This window comes from Pseudopipra pipra, chromosome 10 (assembly GCF_036250125.1).
Source record: "Pseudopipra pipra isolate bDixPip1 chromosome 10, bDixPip1.hap1, whole genome shotgun sequence".
NCBI lineage: Eukaryota > Metazoa > Chordata > Aves > Passeriformes > Pipridae > Pseudopipra > Pseudopipra pipra.
Window position 1 is genome coordinate 389,108 of NC_087558.1, and position 18,227 is coordinate 407,334.

The 18,227-nt window shown below is 55.0% G+C and overlaps 3 protein-coding genes and 1 long non-coding RNA gene across 5 annotated transcripts; 2 read left to right on the plus strand and 2 right to left on the minus strand.

Annotated features, from left to right (window-relative positions):
• Positions 1–23: 23 nt before the first annotated feature.
• SELENOT (selenoprotein T) lies at positions 24–6,521 on the plus strand. The gene is made up of 6 exons (XM_064665637.1): positions 24–210; positions 1,406–1,516; positions 2,605–2,731; positions 4,006–4,093; positions 4,798–4,949; positions 5,800–6,521. The coding sequence occupies exons 1-5, from the start codon at positions 56–58 to the stop codon at positions 4,920–4,922; spliced, it is 606 nt and encodes a 201-aa protein (XP_064521707.1). The 5' UTR covers positions 24–55; the 3' UTR covers positions 4,923–4,949; positions 5,800–6,521.
• On the minus strand, positions 6,241–13,404 carry ERICH6 (glutamate rich 6). Of its 2 annotated transcripts, XM_064665631.1 has the most exons (10): positions 13,228–13,404; positions 12,243–12,395; positions 12,010–12,167; positions 11,826–11,897; positions 11,006–11,070; positions 9,455–10,179; positions 9,234–9,319; positions 8,372–8,524; positions 7,882–8,107; positions 6,241–7,477 (listed from the first exon to the last, which is right to left on the minus strand). In XM_064665631.1, the coding sequence occupies exons 1-10, from the start codon at positions 13,387–13,389 to the stop codon at positions 7,214–7,216; spliced, it is 2,064 nt and encodes a 687-aa protein (XP_064521701.1). In that variant the 5' UTR covers positions 13,390–13,404; the 3' UTR covers positions 6,241–7,213. The 2 variants fall into 2 exon arrangements, with proteins under 2 accessions (XP_064521701.1, XP_064521702.1); XM_064665632.1 differs by lacking the exon at positions 12,243–12,395.
• A 244-nt stretch (positions 13,405–13,648) lies between these two features.
• On the plus strand, positions 13,649–16,341 carry LOC135419351 (uncharacterized). Its single transcript, XR_010432953.1, has 2 exons — positions 13,649–13,993; positions 14,261–16,341. It is a non-coding gene; the product is annotated as an uncharacterized LOC135419351 (long non-coding RNA).
• SIAH2 (siah E3 ubiquitin protein ligase 2) lies at positions 14,680–17,804 on the minus strand. The gene is made up of 2 exons (XM_064665635.1): positions 17,291–17,804; positions 14,680–17,115 (listed from the first exon to the last, which is right to left on the minus strand). Exons 1-2 carry the CDS (start codon positions 17,684–17,686, stop codon positions 16,558–16,560), a joined length of 954 nt encoding a protein of 317 aa, XP_064521705.1. The 5' UTR covers positions 17,687–17,804; the 3' UTR covers positions 14,680–16,557.
• Positions 17,805–18,227: the final 423 nt, after the last annotated feature.

Genomic DNA, 18,227 nt, shown 5'->3' on the forward strand with positions numbered 1-18,227 from the left:
CGCGCCCGCGTGACCTCGGCGAGGCGGCGCGCGGAGCCTCGGCTGCGGCGGCGAGATGCGACCGGCGGGGCTGCGGCTGCTGCTGCTGCTGCTGCTGGCGGCGCTGGCGGCGGGACCGGGCGGCGGCGCGGCGGCGGAGCAGGGCGGGCTGCCGGCGAAGAAGCTGCGCATGGCCTACGCCACCGGGCCGCTGCTCAAGTTCCAGATCTGGTGAGGGGCGCCCGCCAAGATGGCGGCGGCCAAGATGGCGGCGCCCGCCAGGCCTTCGCCTTCCCCTCCCTCCCTCCTTCCACTCCCTCAGCGCTGCCGCGGCCTCGCTCGCTCGCTCTTACCGTCCTGGAGGGGCTGCCCGCGGTGCCGGGGGCCGCGGGGGAGCCGCCCCGCGCCGGGCGAGCTGCTGGGGCGCCAGGCCCGGCTGGGGCGTGGGAGGCGGCAGCGGCTGGCGGCCGGCGGCCCTGCCGGTAGGACACCCTTAAAATGCGGCCGCCCACCGTAAAAACGCGCTTTTCGGGCCCTTTGACGGCACGTGTGGCGTTCTGCTGGCGCGGGCTTACGTTTGGGAGGGATCGATGTTTTAGTAAAGGCTGCAGTTGTGTGTGTGTTTTGGTGCAGTGCCCCGGTTGCAGTCGGGCCGCTCGGGCATCTCTGCACCATTGCGGGGGTGTTGCCGGTGCTGCGAGCGGCTCCGAGCGGGGCTGAGGCGGCCCCGGCGCACACGGAGTCTGTTTGCGGGGGCAAAAACCCAACAGGCCCCGAGCATCCGTCACCGCCGTCCCCGGGCCTGGGGCGGGCAGGGCCCGGTGCCACCGGAGCAGAGCCCGGGCCGTGCGGGTCTGTGAGGCACCGCGGGAGCGCTGGTGGAAAATGCTGGGTTTGGGGTCTTTGGCGGCGATTGTCACCGCAGTTTTTGCAGAGGCGGCTGCAGAAAGGCGAGGTGGAGCACAGCTCGGGAATATTTAACTCCTGCAGGTCCCGTGCCCTGCTGACACAGGCGTGGCTGGGAGCGACGCTGCCTGTCTGGGCAGTCCCACCCCGCAGAGGGACTGCGGTGTAACAGCGAGAGGTTCAGGCGGCTCTCTGTGAAGAGGGTTTTTTGGCATAGAGCAAGGGTCTGCTTACGTTGATTTCCTAACATAGTCCTAACTAAGTTTTTTCCAGGAAAAGCAAGTGATCCGGTGCCTGTTGGGTGGTAGCAGAGTCAGTGTTGGGATGTGGAGCAAACCCGTGTCACATTAGGGCTCACCTGCTGGGGGTTGTGATGTGTGCTTTCACTGCAGATCGGTTTTTCTCTGTGGCATAAGAACTGTGGTTGTAACCTGAAGGGGTTATGACTGGGGCGAGTGCTGCTCAGCAGTGACTGACTGTGCAGCCCTGGAGCTGTGGTGACAATCCTGTCTGTGTCCAGTGTCTCCTGAGGCTACAGGCGGGTGTTTGAGGAGTACATGCGGGTCATCAGCCAGCGGTACCCAGACATCCGAATCGAAGGGGAGAACTACCTTCCTCAACCTATCTATAGGTAAGAAATGGCCAGCAGTACTGGCTGTCTGCTTTCCAGTGTTGAACACGTGCATTTACACTGAAATAATACTGGAACTGGAAACCGAAGGGGTTTTTCCATTGCGATTGCATGCAGAATGCACACTCAGTGATTGTTTCCCTTTCAGGTAGCTGCCTTAGTTTTCCATACAAATATCACCATCTGGATATGTGTATGATGAAGCTTGTGGTATCCAATCTGAAATAAATTACGTAACTGGGTTTTTTTTTCCACAGTGAATTTTCCCAGCTTTTCTTCATGCTGTATTGCGACATAAATTCAATTCGTTGCTCAGGCTTACTCACTTAGTGACAAATCCCTGTAATGGGTTAAGGGCACAGGAGGGAAATGTTCATTTTTGACATATGAGTCATGGAGAGCTCACCTCAGGGGACAGGCTGCCAGGGTGTCCTTAGCTGCTTTTGGGGGGAAGCCCAAAGAAATTGGGAAAAAGACAAAAGGAAAATAGTGTTATTCTTGCTATTTAAAGCACTGTGCCCACGCTGGAGAGTGATGCCATAGTTACTGGGATGGCTCCTGGAGCGCTTGCTGGCCCAATTTCTGTCAGGGTTGCAGTGATGGAGGCTGCAGGGCACAGTGCCTGTGTGAGCTGGCTCTGCCTGTGGGGAGTTCTGCCTCGCTGGGAAATGTTCTATAGGAAATGTATCAATGAAATATATCTCTGTAACGTGGAACATTTTCAGAAACTGAATCTCTTTCCCTGTTCAGACATGTTTAAGTTGAAAATAAATTCTCATTTAAGGTCTGCTGAGGAACAAGAGAATCCATGTGTGGTGTACAAGGAGGTGTCTTTCTGGGGTGCTGTACAAGAGCAGTGCCTTGCTGGGGGTATTGTTAATGTGTATTGCTTTTTTGTTTTGTTGGTTTGTTTTTTGTTTTGTTTTTTTTTTTACAGCGAGATAAACTTACTTGGAAAGTTTTGTACTTCCCCTGAAACGTTTGATTGTACACTGTCAAGATTCTTGTAGTGAGGTGATGAATTACAGCTGTGGATGGTGAAGTAGAAGCTGAACCTTTCAGTCACTGGTGTGTGTTGTCTCCAACAGGCACATAGCATCCTTCCTGTCTGTCTTCAAACTAGTATTAATTGGCTTAATCATCGTTGGCAAGGACCCATTTGCTTTCCTTGGCATGCAAGCTCCAAGCATCTGGCAGTGGGGCCAAGAAAACAAGGTAAGGGACATAATTCTTTTACTTCAGAGTGACTTCACGGGTGCTTTGGGAGTCCTCACAGTTCTGACTGATTTGTCTTTCATACGCTGCAGCCTTGCATTAGCATAATTCTTATGCAGTGCTTTAGGCTTTTGACAGACCCAGGTGTGATTCTGTCATCTCTTTCCAAGCTGCTACTGCTGCAGAGGGACAGCTGAGGTTAGCATTGCTGACAAAGATGATAGAAGAGTTTATTATTTTTTAGGGCTCAAGAGTAGTATTTCAGGCCAGTACTGTTTGTGTTAAAATTGCAGCTTCCCTTCTTTGCTGGCTCATAACTGTTTTGCAGTTGATGTTTCCATCAGACTTCTGATAGATTGGGCAGCAATTCAATGGTGTTTAGAAAAATGAAGCTGAAATGTTGTGGGTGTTTTGCAGAGCAGACTCTGGCATGGCATTGTGGGAGACTATCCCTGTGAGTCAGTACTGATGATGCCAGGAGATTTGGGGTGTCATACTCTGATGTAGAGTAACCTTATTCTAGATTTACTCCACTAAGCTAAAGCGATTTACAGACCCTCAGACTGAGCTGCCCTGTGCCCTGGGTCTCTCACTGGCCAGTGTGAATGCCCAGAAGCTGTAATAGTTCCATCCAATGCCATGCCCAGCCAGGCTGGCTGCTGTGCACTGCCACTGTCCCTGTGCCAGGTTCTGTGGTGTTGCAGTGACCCGTGAGAGTGTGCCCATGAGCAGGGAAAGGGAATTAAAAAGGTGCTGGTGATGAGGGAGGAGCTGCACTGCTGAAGATGCCATCCCATACACAGAAAATTCCAGATGAAGTGCTCAGAGATGTGCTGAAGGGCCTGTGGTTCCTGTGCACTGTGTGATTTGCCTCGCTGTGCTGTTTGTGCTGGGCCTGTGGCTCTGATCTGCAGTGTTGCTGTGACAGTGACAGGCAGTGTGTGGAACAGCTGTGTTCCTGTGTCACCCTGCCAGCTCCCCTGCAGCCAGCTGGGGCCGGAGGTGTGCAGAGCTGGAGCAGGAGCATGTACCTTACCTTGGTTTGAACCATGGCTCGGAGCTGAGGGGTTCAGAGCTGGTTCGGTGCTTGTCTGGGGCAGGCAAGGTGCACGGGCTGTGTAAAAGGAGGGAAGGGAGGTGTCTGTGGAGGGGAACATTCCTTGAGCAGTTCATCCACACAGGGAGTTCAGAGACACCCGTGAATGTCCAGTGCTCACTGAGAATGAACGTGTGGCTGCTGTGGCTGAGGTGTGTGTGTCTCTGTTCCCTTCCAGGTGTACGCCTGCATGATGGTCTTCTTCCTGAGCAACATGATTGAGAACCAGTGCATGTCCACCGGGGCTTTTGAAATCACTTTGAATGGTGAGCTGAGACTTTGTTTCACGGAATCTCATGTTGCACGTGTACACACAGGAAAGCTGTGGAGTGAGGAGAATGAGGGATGGTGTGAGCAAATGTGGTGTGTGGAAACTGCTGGCCGTTTGGATCTGCAGATATCTATCTCAATAAATGATGAAAATTGTAGAAGTCTTATATTGCAGTTAATACAGATGTCAGAGTAGCTCTGTAAAAACTTAAAGGGACACTTGGTGAAGCATACTACAGGACAGGGAAAGCATATAATTGGAGAGTTTGTGTCCCTAGCTGATCATTTCTGACTTAATGCACATCACACACAAAGAACAAACAAAATAGTTACTCCAAGGGACCCAACCAGGAGAGCCTTGGAATCCTAAGGAATCCATTGCTATTCACAGATTTTCAGTACCAGTGGACAGCAGTACTGATTTTTCAGGTTGAAAGGAATTTTCAGTGGATATTTTGCACCTCTCCATCCATAGGATACACTTCTAAACAGAAGCATTAGACAGTCTGCTCTCCTGGTTGGGCTGGAGCTTAGCATAGCCAGAGGTCGGAAGCATCGTTGATCCAACTGTTTTCCTCAATATAGATCAGTACCAACTCACCCAGCTTCCTAGAGCTCCTCAGTTCCATGTGGACACCAGCCCTGGTTCCTGATGCTCCCAGTGTTAACTGCTTTTCTCCCATGGTGTGTTCTGCATTAGATGTCCCGGTGTGGTCTAAGCTGGAGTCTGGTCACCTCCCTTCCATGCAGCAGCTTGTACAGATCCTTGATAACGAGATGAAGCTCAATGTGCACATGGAGTCAATGCCCCATCATCGATCATAGCCCCATGGAACAGCACTGAAACTCCTCGTAAGTCTCTTCCCATTGCCAGTGGGAGTGCCTGGGTGTGACAGCACGCTGGAGACTGAGCATTTGTTCAGTTCAATGTTTTCCTGGAGAAGCAGCCTCTGGGACAGGAAATTTCTGTGTGTGGTGTCACAGGGGCTGTTTGGGTGGGAGGCTTTGGATTGTGGCTCGTTCTGCCTGTCTCAGAACAGGAAGCTGGCGTTTCATGAGGCAGGAGAAGCTGTGTTACTGTGTGCAGGCCTGATGACAATGAGGTGTGTGGTGCAGAGACCAGAGACATGCTGCATGATGTGCCTTAGAACAGTGCTTGTGCAGGGGATTTACATTTCCTTGGCTTGTAACCCAGTTGAATTGCACAGCCTTGAAGAGCAGGACACTGTCCTGCCCTGTCCCTCTGCAAATCTCCTGTTGGCAGCAGTGGTATTTTATGACAAAACAATTCCACGTTCCCATGTCATGTGTGGCTTTCAAAACACGTAGCTTATGATTCCCCTGTGCCCCAGGTGTGCTGGCTCAGTGCAGGTGTGCCCCAGCTGTGCCCCAGGTGTGCTGGCTCAGTGCAGGTGTGCCCAGCTGTGCCCCAGCTGTGCCCAGGTGTGCTGGCTCAGTGCAGGTGTGCCCCAGGTGTGCTGGCTCAGTGCAGGTTTTCCCAGCTGTGCCCCAGCTGTGCCCAGGTGTGCTGGCTCAGTGCAGGTGTGCCCAGCTGTGCCCCAGCTGTGCCCAGGTGTGCTGGCTCAGTGCAGGTGTGCCCCAGGTGTGCTGGCTCAGTGCAGGTGTGCCCAGCTGTGCCCAGCTGTGCCCAGGTGTCCCGGCACAGGGGTGTTGCGGGCAGTAACGCGGTGTCTCCCCACAGGCATTGGGTGGTGGTTCCCGGGCCGCGTGGCGCAGACCCATGAAGGCCTGTGCTGAAGACAGACGCTGTTGGTGCAGGCTGGACGCCTCTCTCGCAGCCACGTTGAGCCTCCTGGACAAACACTCAATGAGCCCCGTTTCGGTGCTGGCCGGTCCCACACTGCACAGCCACGAGTGCAATAATACTGTATAGTTTTTTTAAGACTTCATTCGACCAGTTCATAGCTCAGCAATGCAGGCATTACTAATGGTAACTTATTTTATATTCATGTTTCACACAATGGCAGATTGAGTTGATACCTAATTTTTCCTTGGAAAAAGAAAAGTTTGTTTAATCTGTTGTATTTTATATGAATTTATGTTCTTTTTGTAGTTTAAAATGAAGTTATAGGAGTGTCTGATACTGTCCTAAACTGTTGAGTAATTGACAGCTGTCTACAAATTCTCTCTAATGTGGTTAAAACAGGTTTGTATATTTTTCAAAATCTATGACAGAGTAGAACAGTGCGTTATATATTGAATTATATAAGCAAAATTACATGCAGATTAGTTACATCATTTGGTGACTTCAGTGAAAATTAAGATCAGCTGCTCTTAAATCATGTGGGCCAGCTCCAGCGGTTCTTCCTTGGCAGTTGGAAAGATGAGCTGGGCCTTCCTGCTGTCCTGAATAGAACCCAAAAACATTAATTGAAATAAAAGAGTTCCCATTTCCTGTGTGAAGTACCTTGTTTGTCACTGATGGACATTCTTGGAATTGCAATTGAAAAACCACATAAAATGCCAACTTTCCAAGGTCACTGAGCTTGTGTCTGTCGTGTGTAAGCCCCCCGAGAACCTCAGCGTGCCAGGAGGGGCACGTGGGGCTTGGCCTTGTTCTTTGGGTGTAGCCACCCTGGGGGAAGATGGCCAGGTGAACCCCAGGCAGCTCTGGGGGGCTGCCAGCTGCAGCCCCTGTGGCCCAGGGGCCTCTAAATGCCTGCTGAGAGCTTTAACCAGAGCTCGTCCCGGGCTGCAGCTGGTGCTCCCTGGGGCCGAGTGTAGGTGATTGCCTTGGGTACTCCATGGTCATTTGTCTCTCTCTGCACAGGGAACCACCTTGTCTTGTACCCGCAGCTGAGCTGCCAGCAGCACTGGTGCCAGGGACACCTGGGCATCCTGCTGGTGCCACCTCATCAGGAGCAGCAAAGTGGTGCCTGTGTGGTGATCTGAGCAAAGCCCCCTCGTGCCTCCATTGCCAAGGTGAGCTCAGTGTGGGCTGGTGCTGCCTGCCCTGAGCGAGGCCCCCGAGGGGCTGTGGGGATGAGCCCCGGGATGCCCTTTGCTCACAGCAGGGCAGGGCCGAGGGGAGCCCTCCTGAGCGTGTGCAGGTACCGGGGCTGGGGAGCGTCTGCCTCACACCACACACGTGCTGCTCAGAGCTGTGCCTTTACTATGGCCCGGATGGAGCTGCGCAGCTCCTCGCCGATGTCGGCGGCAGTGCAGAGCTCCAGGATCTTCGCAGCCTGGCTCAGGACGTACGCGGGAGGCTGCATTTTGTTCCACTGCTCACTGGAAGGAAAGCTGATGCATCCCCGCATGCTGTTGAAGAGCTGCAGGATCCTGACCCGGAAGGCATGCAGCAGGAGCTCGTCCCTGCCCAGCCGGGCCGGGGCAGGCGGCCCCCCGGCAGCACCGACCTGCGGAGTGGAGGGAACGTGTCAGCAGAGCCACCACAGCCTGGGACACGGGGCTTCCTTCCCCTCCCAGCCCCTGTGACAGGAGCCTGTGGAGGAAGAGAGTTGCCACGGACCCTGCCCACATGGACCACAGCTCTTCTCCGTGGCAGAGCCAGGGTGACACCTGGGGACACAGCCAGGGACACCAAGGACTGGGCCAGAAGTGCTTCCCACACTGACTCCTTGCAGAGAGCCGTGGCTGGCAGGTGCCCTGTCTGCGTGGGACTGGCAGGGGTACAACACTGCTTGCTTTTTGAGGGGCAGGAGCATGGGGCAACATGGGAATTAGCATGCTTCCCTATGGAGAAGAGCTTCCCTGGCTGCCCCACTCCCGATGTGGGGAGCAGCTCTGCATGGAGAAATACCTGCACTTTGGTTCCCATGTTGAACTTTGCCTGTCGCCCCATGGCGAGGAAGGAGATGATGATCTTGTCCTGGGCCAGAATCCTGACCCCCACGTGCCGGTTCAGGGAGATGAAGATGGGGCTCAGTGGGATGTGGGGCCCTGGTGACATGTTTGGCCATGTCCACCTTTTCACCCTGCTGCCTGCTTGGTCCAAATACTGCCCTCCCTGGATACTCATGTTTATCCTAAAAGAGAGGGAAGTGGAAACTCTGAACCCTGCAGCTCCCATGGCAGAATGTCCCTCATTCCCCCCAAGGGTCAGGACAGAGGCACAGCAGGATCAGGGTCTGTTCCCCGCCTCTCAAGGCATAGCTGGGGTCGCCTTGCTGCTCTGGGGGGCACCCGAAGCAGGGCCTATGAGCTGCTGGATTTGTCAATTTTTGGATGCCATTAAAAACACCCTTTGTGGCCTTTGCAAAGGCAGTGGAGAGCCCAGCTGCTGAACGCACCACTCATCTCCGTTGGGGTAATAGCACGTGCTCCTGCCGTCAGACTGGAACAGTGCGCGGATTTTGGCAGTCCTCGGCTCATCTTCCTGTACTGTGCAAATCATCTGGTCTCCCTCTCGTGTAACCATGATGGCCAGGTTTCCAGATGGATAGCTTCTGCCAGGTAAGGTGTTCGTAACCCCCTGCTTTGCTGGTTGGTCTGTTATTACACACTAAATACTTCAGGGCACTACTTGGGAGTATAAAATCTCATATGTTAAAGGTGTCACCTGGGACACTGCCGATGTTTTGCTTTGGTGGCAAAGCTCAGGTACACTCCCATACCTCCCTGGGTCAGAAAGAAGTCAGCCACAGCAATGAAAAATAACATGGGTGACTTAAAATGTTGTGGCTTTAATAGTGGGGTCCCTGGGTGAAAGTGCCCTGTTTTCTTGCATCAGACAGTAGTGACTCACACTGGTAATCCCAGGCTGCCCGTGCTCCTCTGAGACACTGCCTGCAGGACAGGCATATCTGCCATGTGCTGGTGGGACTCTGCTGGTTTGTCCCCTGGGGTCAGGATGGGACTGAGCGCTTTGGGAGCCCCTGGGGTCAGCAGGGCCCTTCCATGGGTGGCCAGAGCTCAGGAGTGGGTCTGACTGCTGGGCTGGGTGCTGGGTGCAAGTGCCCATCCCTCATCAGAGCTGCTGCCTGCTCTGGGAAACCTCAGCCCAGGAGCTGTGTCAGGTGTTGCTGCTGCTGCTCCTCAGACAGAGCAAGTGGGAGTGGTGAGCTGGGTTGTTCATGATAAAGTGAACTGGCACACATTTAAAATTAGTTATACCCCTGGACTAATGTGAGCAAGTGAACCCTGTAAGGATACAATAACTGCGAGGTTCCATCTGGGAGCAGGGTAAGGAATTTCCTTCCATGTTTGTAGTACTTTTGCACCAATTTACTCTTCCTCACCTAAGATTAGAAGGATAAAATGGATGAGAGCAGTCTGGCACAGCTGCCGGTGAAGATGGGCAGTGCCAGGCTCTGGCTGCTTGGAGCATGGACACATTCAAGGTGCACCCGTCGCCGTCGGCCGCAGGTACCTGCCTTCCTCCCCAGGGGCCTGAAACCAGAGCTGGTGACATGGCAGGACATGGGCTCCTCCATGAGCTCGAGCTTGGGCTGCTCCTCCATGAGCTCAAGTTTGAGCTGCTCCTCGAGGTCGGGTTTAGGCTGCTCCTCAAGCTCAGGCTTGGGCTCCTTCTCGGGCTCGAGCTCAGGCTTGGGCTCCTCGGGCTCGAGCTCAGGCTTGGGCTCCTTCTCAGGCTTGGGCCCAAGCTCGGGCCCAGGCTCCTCTTTGGGCTTGGATGTGGTCTCCTTCTTGGGCTCAGACTCAGGCTCAGGCCCAAGCTTGGGCCCAGGCCTGGGCCTAGGCTCCTTCTTGGGTTCAGGCTTGGGCTCTTCCTCAGGCTCCTTCTTGGGCTTGGACTCCTCTTTGGGCTCAGCCTCGGGCTTGGGCTCAGCCTCAGCCTCGGGCTCAGCCTTGGGCTTGGGCTCAGCCTCAGCCTCGGGCTCAGCCTCGGGCTTGGGCTCAGCCTCGGGCTTGGGTTCAGCCTCAGGCTTGGGCTCTTCCTCAGGCTCCTCCTTGGGCTTGGGCTTGGGCTGGGGCTCCTCCTCAGGCTTGGGCTCGGGCTCAGCCTCAGGCTTGGGCTCAGGCTCGGGCTCAGTCTCAGCCTCAGGCCTGGGCTCAGGCTCCTCCTCGGTCTTGGCTACACTTCCAGCAGGCATCAGCATCTCACCCTTGGGTGATGTGGTTCCAGCTTCGTGTGAACCTGGAGAGCAAAGGGAGGGCTTGTGTGTAGCAGGGAGGGCTGGCAGTGCCCACCACGGGCTGCCCAACACCTCTGCTGGTGTGGGAATTCCTGGCTGAAATGCTTCATCCTGGGAGCCTGTCTCAAGGTATTTTCTAACAAGGGCAGCCCAAAGTGCTTAGCTATTTCAGAATAGGAGAGAACAGGATTGTGATAAAAGATGTCAGTTTTTCACTTATCTGTATACACACATCTGTGTAAATAGCGACTTTTTGGGATAGGATTTGGTTCCATGCACTGGAACTGACAAATGGAGATCCCTGGTAGTGCAGAAGTCTCAGTGCCCTGCCATCCTCTCTGAAAACATGCCCATTTGTAAATCTGGTTCACCTGTTCTTAGTCAAACTCTGGTTTTAGAGCCAGACCCAAAGGCTGCTCAGTCACCCTCAGCCTGGGCTAGGAAGTGGTGGAGTATCCACCTGATCAGGCAAAATGGGGATCACCCTCATTCTGGCAGTTCCTACCTCCCAAGGGCTTGGCTTTGCCAACTTGTCCTTCTCTCAGGTTAGGTTCTGTGCATCTCAGCTGGAAACCTCACATATAAATACTGAAAGTGATGGCAAGGAGACCCTGTCTGTGCAAGGGGGATGTGCCTGCTTTTGTGTTCTCCTGGGAGGGATGGTTTAGTACGGCTGGAGCTGTATCTGATTTAATGGGATTGCACACCTGACAATGAACAAACGTGTCGCTCTATAAGATCCTCCTGTTCAATTAGACACCAGCAATTCCACTGAATACATTGTTGTGATAAATGGACAAATAAATCCGTAAGGAAATGCCAACTCACCTTCAGTGGCAGTCGGCTCCAAAGACAGGACAGGTGACCCTCTAGACAGGTGGCTCTCCTGCTGCCTGGAAAACAGAAGTGTTCCTGATAGACATTTCATGTATCCTGTTTGGAAGGCTGGAAGTACTGGATGTCCCTGCCTTAGGAACACAACTTTCTGAACCTGTTCTTCTCTCCACTCACACAATTGCAAGTAATAGTTTGAGGCAGCAGAGTATCACTAAAATACTCATATCTCAGCAGAAAAGAATTGCTCCCACAGATTCCAGTGAACAGACTCTGCCATTGCAGTGGCATCAGTTCAGCTGGCAGGAGAGCTGAACACTGTAAACAGGTTTGGATCAAGATTTTATGTGAAAGAGGAGAGCTGCCTGCAAGAGAACAGCTCATCTCCAGCAATATTTTCCCTATTCTTGTGTAGCTTCCTATAAATCTGACTGTGACAGTGGTTTGGTGCGTGCTCTGTACATAGTAGGAGGCACGTGCACTCTCAGGCTGGGAAGGATCTTCAAGGAAACCAAGTTTACTTCCAGGTGTACTGGTTTACTTTTCCTTGAGCCTGTACTGGAGGCTTAGACACTTGCACAGGCTTTGGGCCGAGAACTTGAAGAGTTCTTGTGACTGGAAACTGGAATCCAAACATATGCCAGAGTTTATGGAGCAAAACAGAAATAAAAACTCCAGCTTTGTTTCAGTGCCTGAGGTAAAAGCTACACCCAAATACTGTCCCTTCCCAGAGCTGTGTCTGTGTTCTTGTCTCTGTCTGTCTCTAGATATTTCATCTGTCAGCACAGGAATTAGCACTTCACTCAGCACGTACCTTGTCTCCTCCTTGTGCAGTCCGGCGACAGAGGAGTCAGGGGGGACTGGAGAGAATTCGAACTTGTGGTGCCTGAAACAAAGGTTTTTCTTCTTTCATTCCCTCTCCCTGCAGTTTCTTAATGCTCCTTTTCCCTAGGAGTTGCCTGTTGTTCCTTATACCTGATCCCCAGTTCTCCCAGTACCTCTGGTTCTCTTGCTCCTTTGACTGCAGCTGATGGGCTTCGGAGCCCTGGTATTCATGGGTGCTGACAGCTCTGGGAATGCTGCAGGTATCCTTGAGCCTCTTCCTCTCCTTCAGGATGAACTCGTAGAGGTCTCGGTGGCGCTTGCAGCAGAATCTCTGCAAGGTGGAAGAGTGGAGCCTTGAGTGCAGCTGTTCCACAGCAAATCCCTGCTCGTCCTTCCCCCAGCTTACGTATTCCATGTCCTTGGAGAACGGGACATCCTCCGGGGAAGGGACATCCTCAAGGACAGGGGCATCCTCAAGGACAGGGGCATCCTCGGGGAAAGGGAACGGCCTCAGGAGGCTGCCGCAGTACTCACATCTCGGCTCAGTGTCCTCCTCTGCCTGCATGACATGGGGAGAGTGGGGAGGAGGGACAGGGGGGACCAGCCCCCAGATCCCCCTGTTAGTGTGAGGAAAGAGGGCTCTGCTCAAAATGCAACATGACAAAGCACCCAAGGGTGGTTACAACTGATCTGTGTCTGGGATATCTTGGAATGATTTAACTCAAAATATTGAGTTCAGGAAACCACCAAAAAGAAAAGCAGATCTGTGGTAAATAAATAAATAAATGCCCCCAAAGAAAGGGAATGACTGTGGTATTTATTAGCCTTACTCCTTCGGGGGAAAGCTGAGAGCACAGAATGCTGTAGCTGAGGATTCAGATGTGTTAACCCTTTCAAACACATTGTGTGGGCTTTGGAGAGAAAAAGCTGCTGATGGCTGCAGTCGTGGGGAGTTTCTGAGGAACCAGTGACACAGGGCTGGTCACACCTGACCAGATGCAACCCATGGTGGCTGCAGGGTGTATTTTGAGGATGGGTACTGGATATCCTGAAACGAAGTTTCCTTGCTCCCAATCTCGTGCCTCGGATCAACTCTCTGGTGACTCTACTCTGCTAAGGGTTACGGAGAACTCTGTACCCTGCTCGTATTCTGCGACTGTACCTATTTATCTACATTTTGTCTCTGGTTTAGCCAGAGGCCAAAACCTTCCGCTGGGAAACTCTCAGCAGAGGCCGCGGCGGCGGGGAGAGGCGGCGCAGGTGCGCACACCCAGCCCTTCCCAACAGCCCCGCACCACAAACACCCCGTCACCGCCAAAGCACGCTGGTCCCACGCTCCGTGGGACGGTGGGAACGAAGCCGAGAGGGGAGAGCGCCCGGCCCGCACCCACCTGGAGCTGCGCGGGTGCCCGCGAGGCCTCGCGTCTGTAGGCCAGGAGGGCGGGCAGGGCCGCGGCCGGGGGGGCCCCACAGCGCGGCTCTGCCGGGCCACCCGCACCCTCCCGAGGGGGCTGCCCCTGCCCACGGCCCGGCCCATCGCCCGGCCCGGCCATCCCCGCCCGCTCCGCTGCCGTCTCCGGGGTGACGCGTCGGGCGCGGGGGCCGCCGGGACCCAGCGAGGCCGCGGCTCCGCCTCAGGCCCGGCCCGGCCCCGTCCGGGCCGCTCCGCCCGGGCAAGGTAAGGATGAAGGGCTGGGCAGGGGGACGGGGATGGGGGGGGGTCCGGGCGGCCCGGTAGGGCTGCCCGGACCACCCCCCCATCCCCGTCCCCCTGCAGAAGACCCCCACCCATCACCCCCACATCCCCATCCCCATATCCCCATCCCCATCCCGTGCAAGGTAAGGATGAAGGACTGAGCAGGGGGACGGGGATGGGGGGGGGTCCGGGCGGCCCGGTAGGGCTGCCCGGACCACCCCCCCATCCCCGTCCCCCTGCAGAAGACCCCCACCCATCACCCCCACATCCCCATATCCTCATCCCCATCCCGAGCAAGGTAAGGATGAACTACGTAAAAATGAATCAAATCCTTAGGAATTCTTGCACAGGTGTTAACACACACCTGTTGGGAGCCGCCACGGCTTTGCTCTGATCCCACTTTAAGCAGGAGGCAATTAGTTCGCCGGGCTGATGCTGCTGGAGTTCTGCCAGCACAGTGTGTTAAGCGAGACCAGATGTAGGATCTTTAATCATTGGTATGCAGTGCCTAGAGAGTAATTCCTCAGGGGTTTTTTTTTTTGCCCATGGTCACTCCTGAATTCTTAAGGCCAGACTGAGCTTCCCTTTGTTGAGGCCGAACTTGTTCTCATGCACTTTCCTGGTGCTGGTGCTGGCTCTGCAGAGCTCGGGGCTTAACTCCAGAGAGCTCTTCACCCCTCTGGATTGTGCTTATTCACACCAAACCTCACCTGTCACTTTACCTGCAGTTTTCCACTATTGTGAGGCCTCCCACTGCCAGTCCCTCAGTGGACTGTGCCTCCTGCAAACACACACATGCCCAAGATTTGGCACAGCCGTACGTGGAGCTGGGATTTGTAGCCAGTGATTCAGGCAGAACATTCCGGTGGCAGAGGGGGAGCTGCAGGCAGAGTCAGCTGTGGTGACAACCTGTGATCCAGTTGCAGAGGTCAGGCTGTCACTGCTGTCTCTGGGACTCCTGTCTCCCCCCCGTTGCTCTGCTCCTGCCGCAGTGGCCATGTCTGGCAGCAGGAGGTGGTGGGGACAAGGACCCCGGCGGGGTGAGCCAGCCCTGCCGGGGGATCCCTGCTGGTCCAGCAGGGCTGAGGACACAGAGTCACCTCAGAGAAGCTGCCACGCACATGTGTGTTAGCACAGCTCCACAGTGTTGGTTTTGCAAAATATTTATTGCAAAATAAAAGTAAATATGGCAACAAAACTTAAATAGCAAATGACGTGACACTGGCCATAAAGCTCTTGCTATATTATGAGTCTTTTACAATAATCAATATTGTCAAGTGTGTCTCCCAGGGCAGCTGCACGGGGACAGCCCGAGTCTGTTGCTGTGTCACTGGCTCCAGCTGTCTGGGATCTGTGAGAATTGTGCCTCCTGCTCACACCTGTACCTGGCCAGATCCCCCTGCACCAGACAGGAGTCACACAGGAGTACCTTCCATGCTCCCTGAAACCTGCTGGGTTGTACCCCAGCCCCTCCTCCTCTTTTTCCTTTTAAAGCCGCTGCAGCTGACCCACTGCCCATCCCCTTCCATAATGGAATGGAGAAACATTGCTGAAGTACCTACTGCTCCTGCTTTGAGTCACAGCTTCTTCTGAAAGGTTGCTTGGATTTCTTTCCCTTCCCACCTACTAGGAAAAGACAGGCAGCCTTGGAGGAGAGACTGTTGGAGCAGCCAGGGATCAGGTTAGGAAAGCTAAAGCCTGATAGAATTAAACCTGGCCAGGGACGTCAAGGGCAACAAGCAAAGCCTCTACAGGTACATCGGTGATAAAAGGGAGAGTAGAGAAAATGTGGGCCCTCTCCAGAAGGAAACGAGAGACCTGGTTCCCCAGGACATGGAGAAGGCTGGGATGGATACTCAGCGACATTTGTCTCAACCTTCATGGCAAGTGCTCCAGCCACAGCACCTGAGCCACAGGAGGCAAAGGCAGGGAGTGGGAGAAGGAAGAACTGCCCACCGTGGGAGAGGATCAGGGTCGAGAAGGTCTAAGGGACCTGAAGGGGCACAAGTCCATGGGACCTAACGAGATGCACCCATGGGTCCAGAGGGAACTGGCAGAGGAAGTGGCTCAGCCACTATCCATCATATTTGAGAAGTCATGGCAGTCCAGTGAAGTTCTCATGGAGTGCAAAAGGGGAAGCATAACCCCCCTTTTTTAAAAAGGGGAGTAAGGAAGACCCAGGGAACTACAGGCTGGTAAGTCTCACCTCGGTGCCCAGCAGAGCATGGAGCAGATCCTCCTGGAAACTATGCTAAGGCACATGGAAAATAAGGAGGTGATTGGTGACAGCCAACATGGCCTTACTAAGGGCAAATCATGAGAACCTGGAGCCCCTTCCAGCGCCTATAGGTGCTACAAGAGAGCAGGAGAGGGACTTTGGACAAGGGCCTGGAATGACAGGACAAGGCAGAATGGCTTCCCACTGCCAGAGGGAAGGGTTATATGGGATATTGGGAAGAAATTCTTCCCTGTAAGGGTGGGGAGGCCCTGGCACAGGTTGCCCAGAGAAGCTGTGGCTGCCCCATCCCTGGAAGTGTCCAAAGCCAGGCTGTACAGGGCTTGGAGCAACCTCGGCTGGTGGAAGGTGTCCCTGCTCATGGCAAGGGGATTGGAATAGATGATCTTTAAGTCTCTTCCAACCCAAACCCTTCTGTGATACTGCAGCCTGTTATTAGAGCTCACCAGTGAGAGAGCGAATCTGTACTGCTGTTTAAAGGGCTTTTAGGTGCGCTCCAAACAGGAGCTTCTTAAGCCACATGTCCAATGGAAGCACTCTTTACATAAAATACAATTAAATTATAAAAGGTAACTGTGTGTGTGTGTAATCTTCCTAAGGCACCCAAGAATTTTAAAAGACCTTGTCCCACTCGTGTTACTTACAGGACACTCTTGTTCCTCTTCTCCCCAAAGTCACAACTGCTGGCTAGTCAGGAACCTTAGCGTACACGATGACATAGTTGAACAGCGTTAAAAACAGGAACCAAAAGCAAACCCCCGGTGAAGCGCTACGTCCAGAGAGCTGGGGTCACGGGCAGCACATGGAAATGGTCACGTTGATGCCGAGGTTCCCGTTGTCAGCAAAGAGGTGCGCGGTGGCCGTGTCAAAAACCAGGCAGTTGCTGTTGCGGATGGCCACGGACACGCCGTCGTGGATGGAGCAGGGGGAGGCCTCCCAGGTCAGCCGGTGGCAGTTGCCGTGCAGTTCCAGCCTGTACTGAAAGTTCTCCGCCTGCTTTCGGGTGCCGATGAGCAGCACGGTGGCGAAAAACTGCTGGTGGCCTTCGCACTTCTCCTGCTTCTTCAGCACCAGCATGAAGTGGTGGCTGAAGCACGACTGCATCATCACCCAGTCCACTGCCCCTGGCAGGTTAATGTCTGTGGCGAGGAAAATGATGTCTTCTCCCTGAAGGGTGGTGATGCTTTTGTGGGCGTGCATGAGGTGGGACATCACGGCCTCCAGCGATCCCTCCCAGTCGCAGGAGGTGCCGGGGCACGGGCAGGAGTAGGGACGGTACTCGCAGACGGCTTCGTGTTTGGGCTTTTCCGTGTGGTGGAGCGTCAGGGAGCAGCCTGTCGTGGCATACTGGGAAAAAAGATGGGTGATGGGTGGAGGTCTTCTGCAGGGGGATGGGGATGTGGGGGTGATGGGTGGGGGTCTTCTGCAGGGGGACGGGGATGGGGGGGTGGTCCGGGCAGCCCTACCGGGCCGCCCGGACCCCCCCCCATCCCCGTCCCCCTGCCCAGCCCTTCATCCTTACCTTGCACGGGAAGAGGACAGCCGAGGCCACCTTCTCCATGGCCAGGTTCCTGATGTTGGGGGTGAGGGAGCCCCGACAGGTGGGGCAGAGGCTCAGCTGCTGCCGGCATTGCTTGCACACGAGGTGCCCGGCCTGGCACTGCAGGATGGGCGGCAGGACATAGTCGAAGCAGATCGGGCACTCGAAGAGCGAGGTCAGCTCCTGCTGCTGCTGCTGCTGCTGCTGCTGCTGGGGGGGAGGAAGAGGAGGAGGAGGAGGAGGAGGGGGAGGCGGCGGAGAAGCCCCGCCGGGCCCCGGCAGGACGACGGCGGGGGACGGGGCGTGATGCTGCTGCTGCTGCTGCTGCTTCCCGCAGGGCTTGCTAGGGCCGGGGCCGGCGGAGGACGGGCGGCTCATCGCGCCTCGGCACCATCGGACCGCGCTGGGGAGGGAGAGGGAGGGGAAGGAGGGAGAGGAGGAGGAGGAGGAGGAGGAGGACGGGGGGAAGGACGGACGGGGCGGCGCTGGGAGAGCGGCGGCTGCGCGGCCCCTGCCCCGCTCCCGGCGGGCCCCGCGCGGGCGGAACCGGCACCGGAGGGACGGAGAGTGATCCGGGTGTGTGATGTGTGGGCTGTGTGTGTGCTCCGTGTGTATGCTGTGTGTGCTGTGTGTGTGTGATGTGGGTGCTGTGTGTGCTGTGTGTGTGCTCCGTGTGTGCTCTGTGATGTGTTTGCTCTGTGTGTGTGATGTGTGTGTGTGCTCCCTGTGTGCTCCATGTGTGCTCTGTGTGTGTACTCCCTGTGTGCTCCATGTGTGCTCTGTGTGTGTGCTCTGTGTGTACTCCCTGTGTGCTCCATGTGTGCTCTGTGTGTGTGCTCTGTGTGTGCTCCATGTGTGCTCTCTGTGTGTACTCCCTGTGTGCTCCCTGTGTGCTCCCTGTGTGCTCCGTGTGTGCTCA

What these genes read in the sequence shown, in the direction of transcription:
- ERICH6 (XM_064665631.1), bottom strand. Translation starts at nt 13,389, where the DNA reads ATGGCCGGGCCGGGCGATGGGCCGGGCCGTGGGCAGGGGCAGCCCCCT. An exon ending in CTGCACAAGGAGGAGACAAG is followed by an intron (nt 11,071 to 11,825) that starts GTACGTGCTGAG and finishes TCTGTTTTCCAG; the next exon opens with GCAGCAGGAGAGCCACCTGT. An exon ending in TACCCCAACGGAGATGAGTG is followed by an intron (nt 8,108 to 8,371) that starts GTGCGTTCAGCA and finishes CCTCTCTTTTAG; the next exon opens with GATAAACATGAGTATCCAGG.
- SIAH2 (XM_064665635.1), bottom strand. Translation starts at nt 17,686, where the DNA reads ATGAGCCGCCCGTCCTCCGCCGGCCCCGGCCCTAGCAAGCCCTGCGGG. An exon ending in CTGTCCTCTTCCCGTGCAAG is followed by an intron (nt 17,116 to 17,290) that starts GTAAGGATGAAG and finishes CTTTTTTCCCAG; the next exon opens with TATGCCACGACAGGCTGCTC.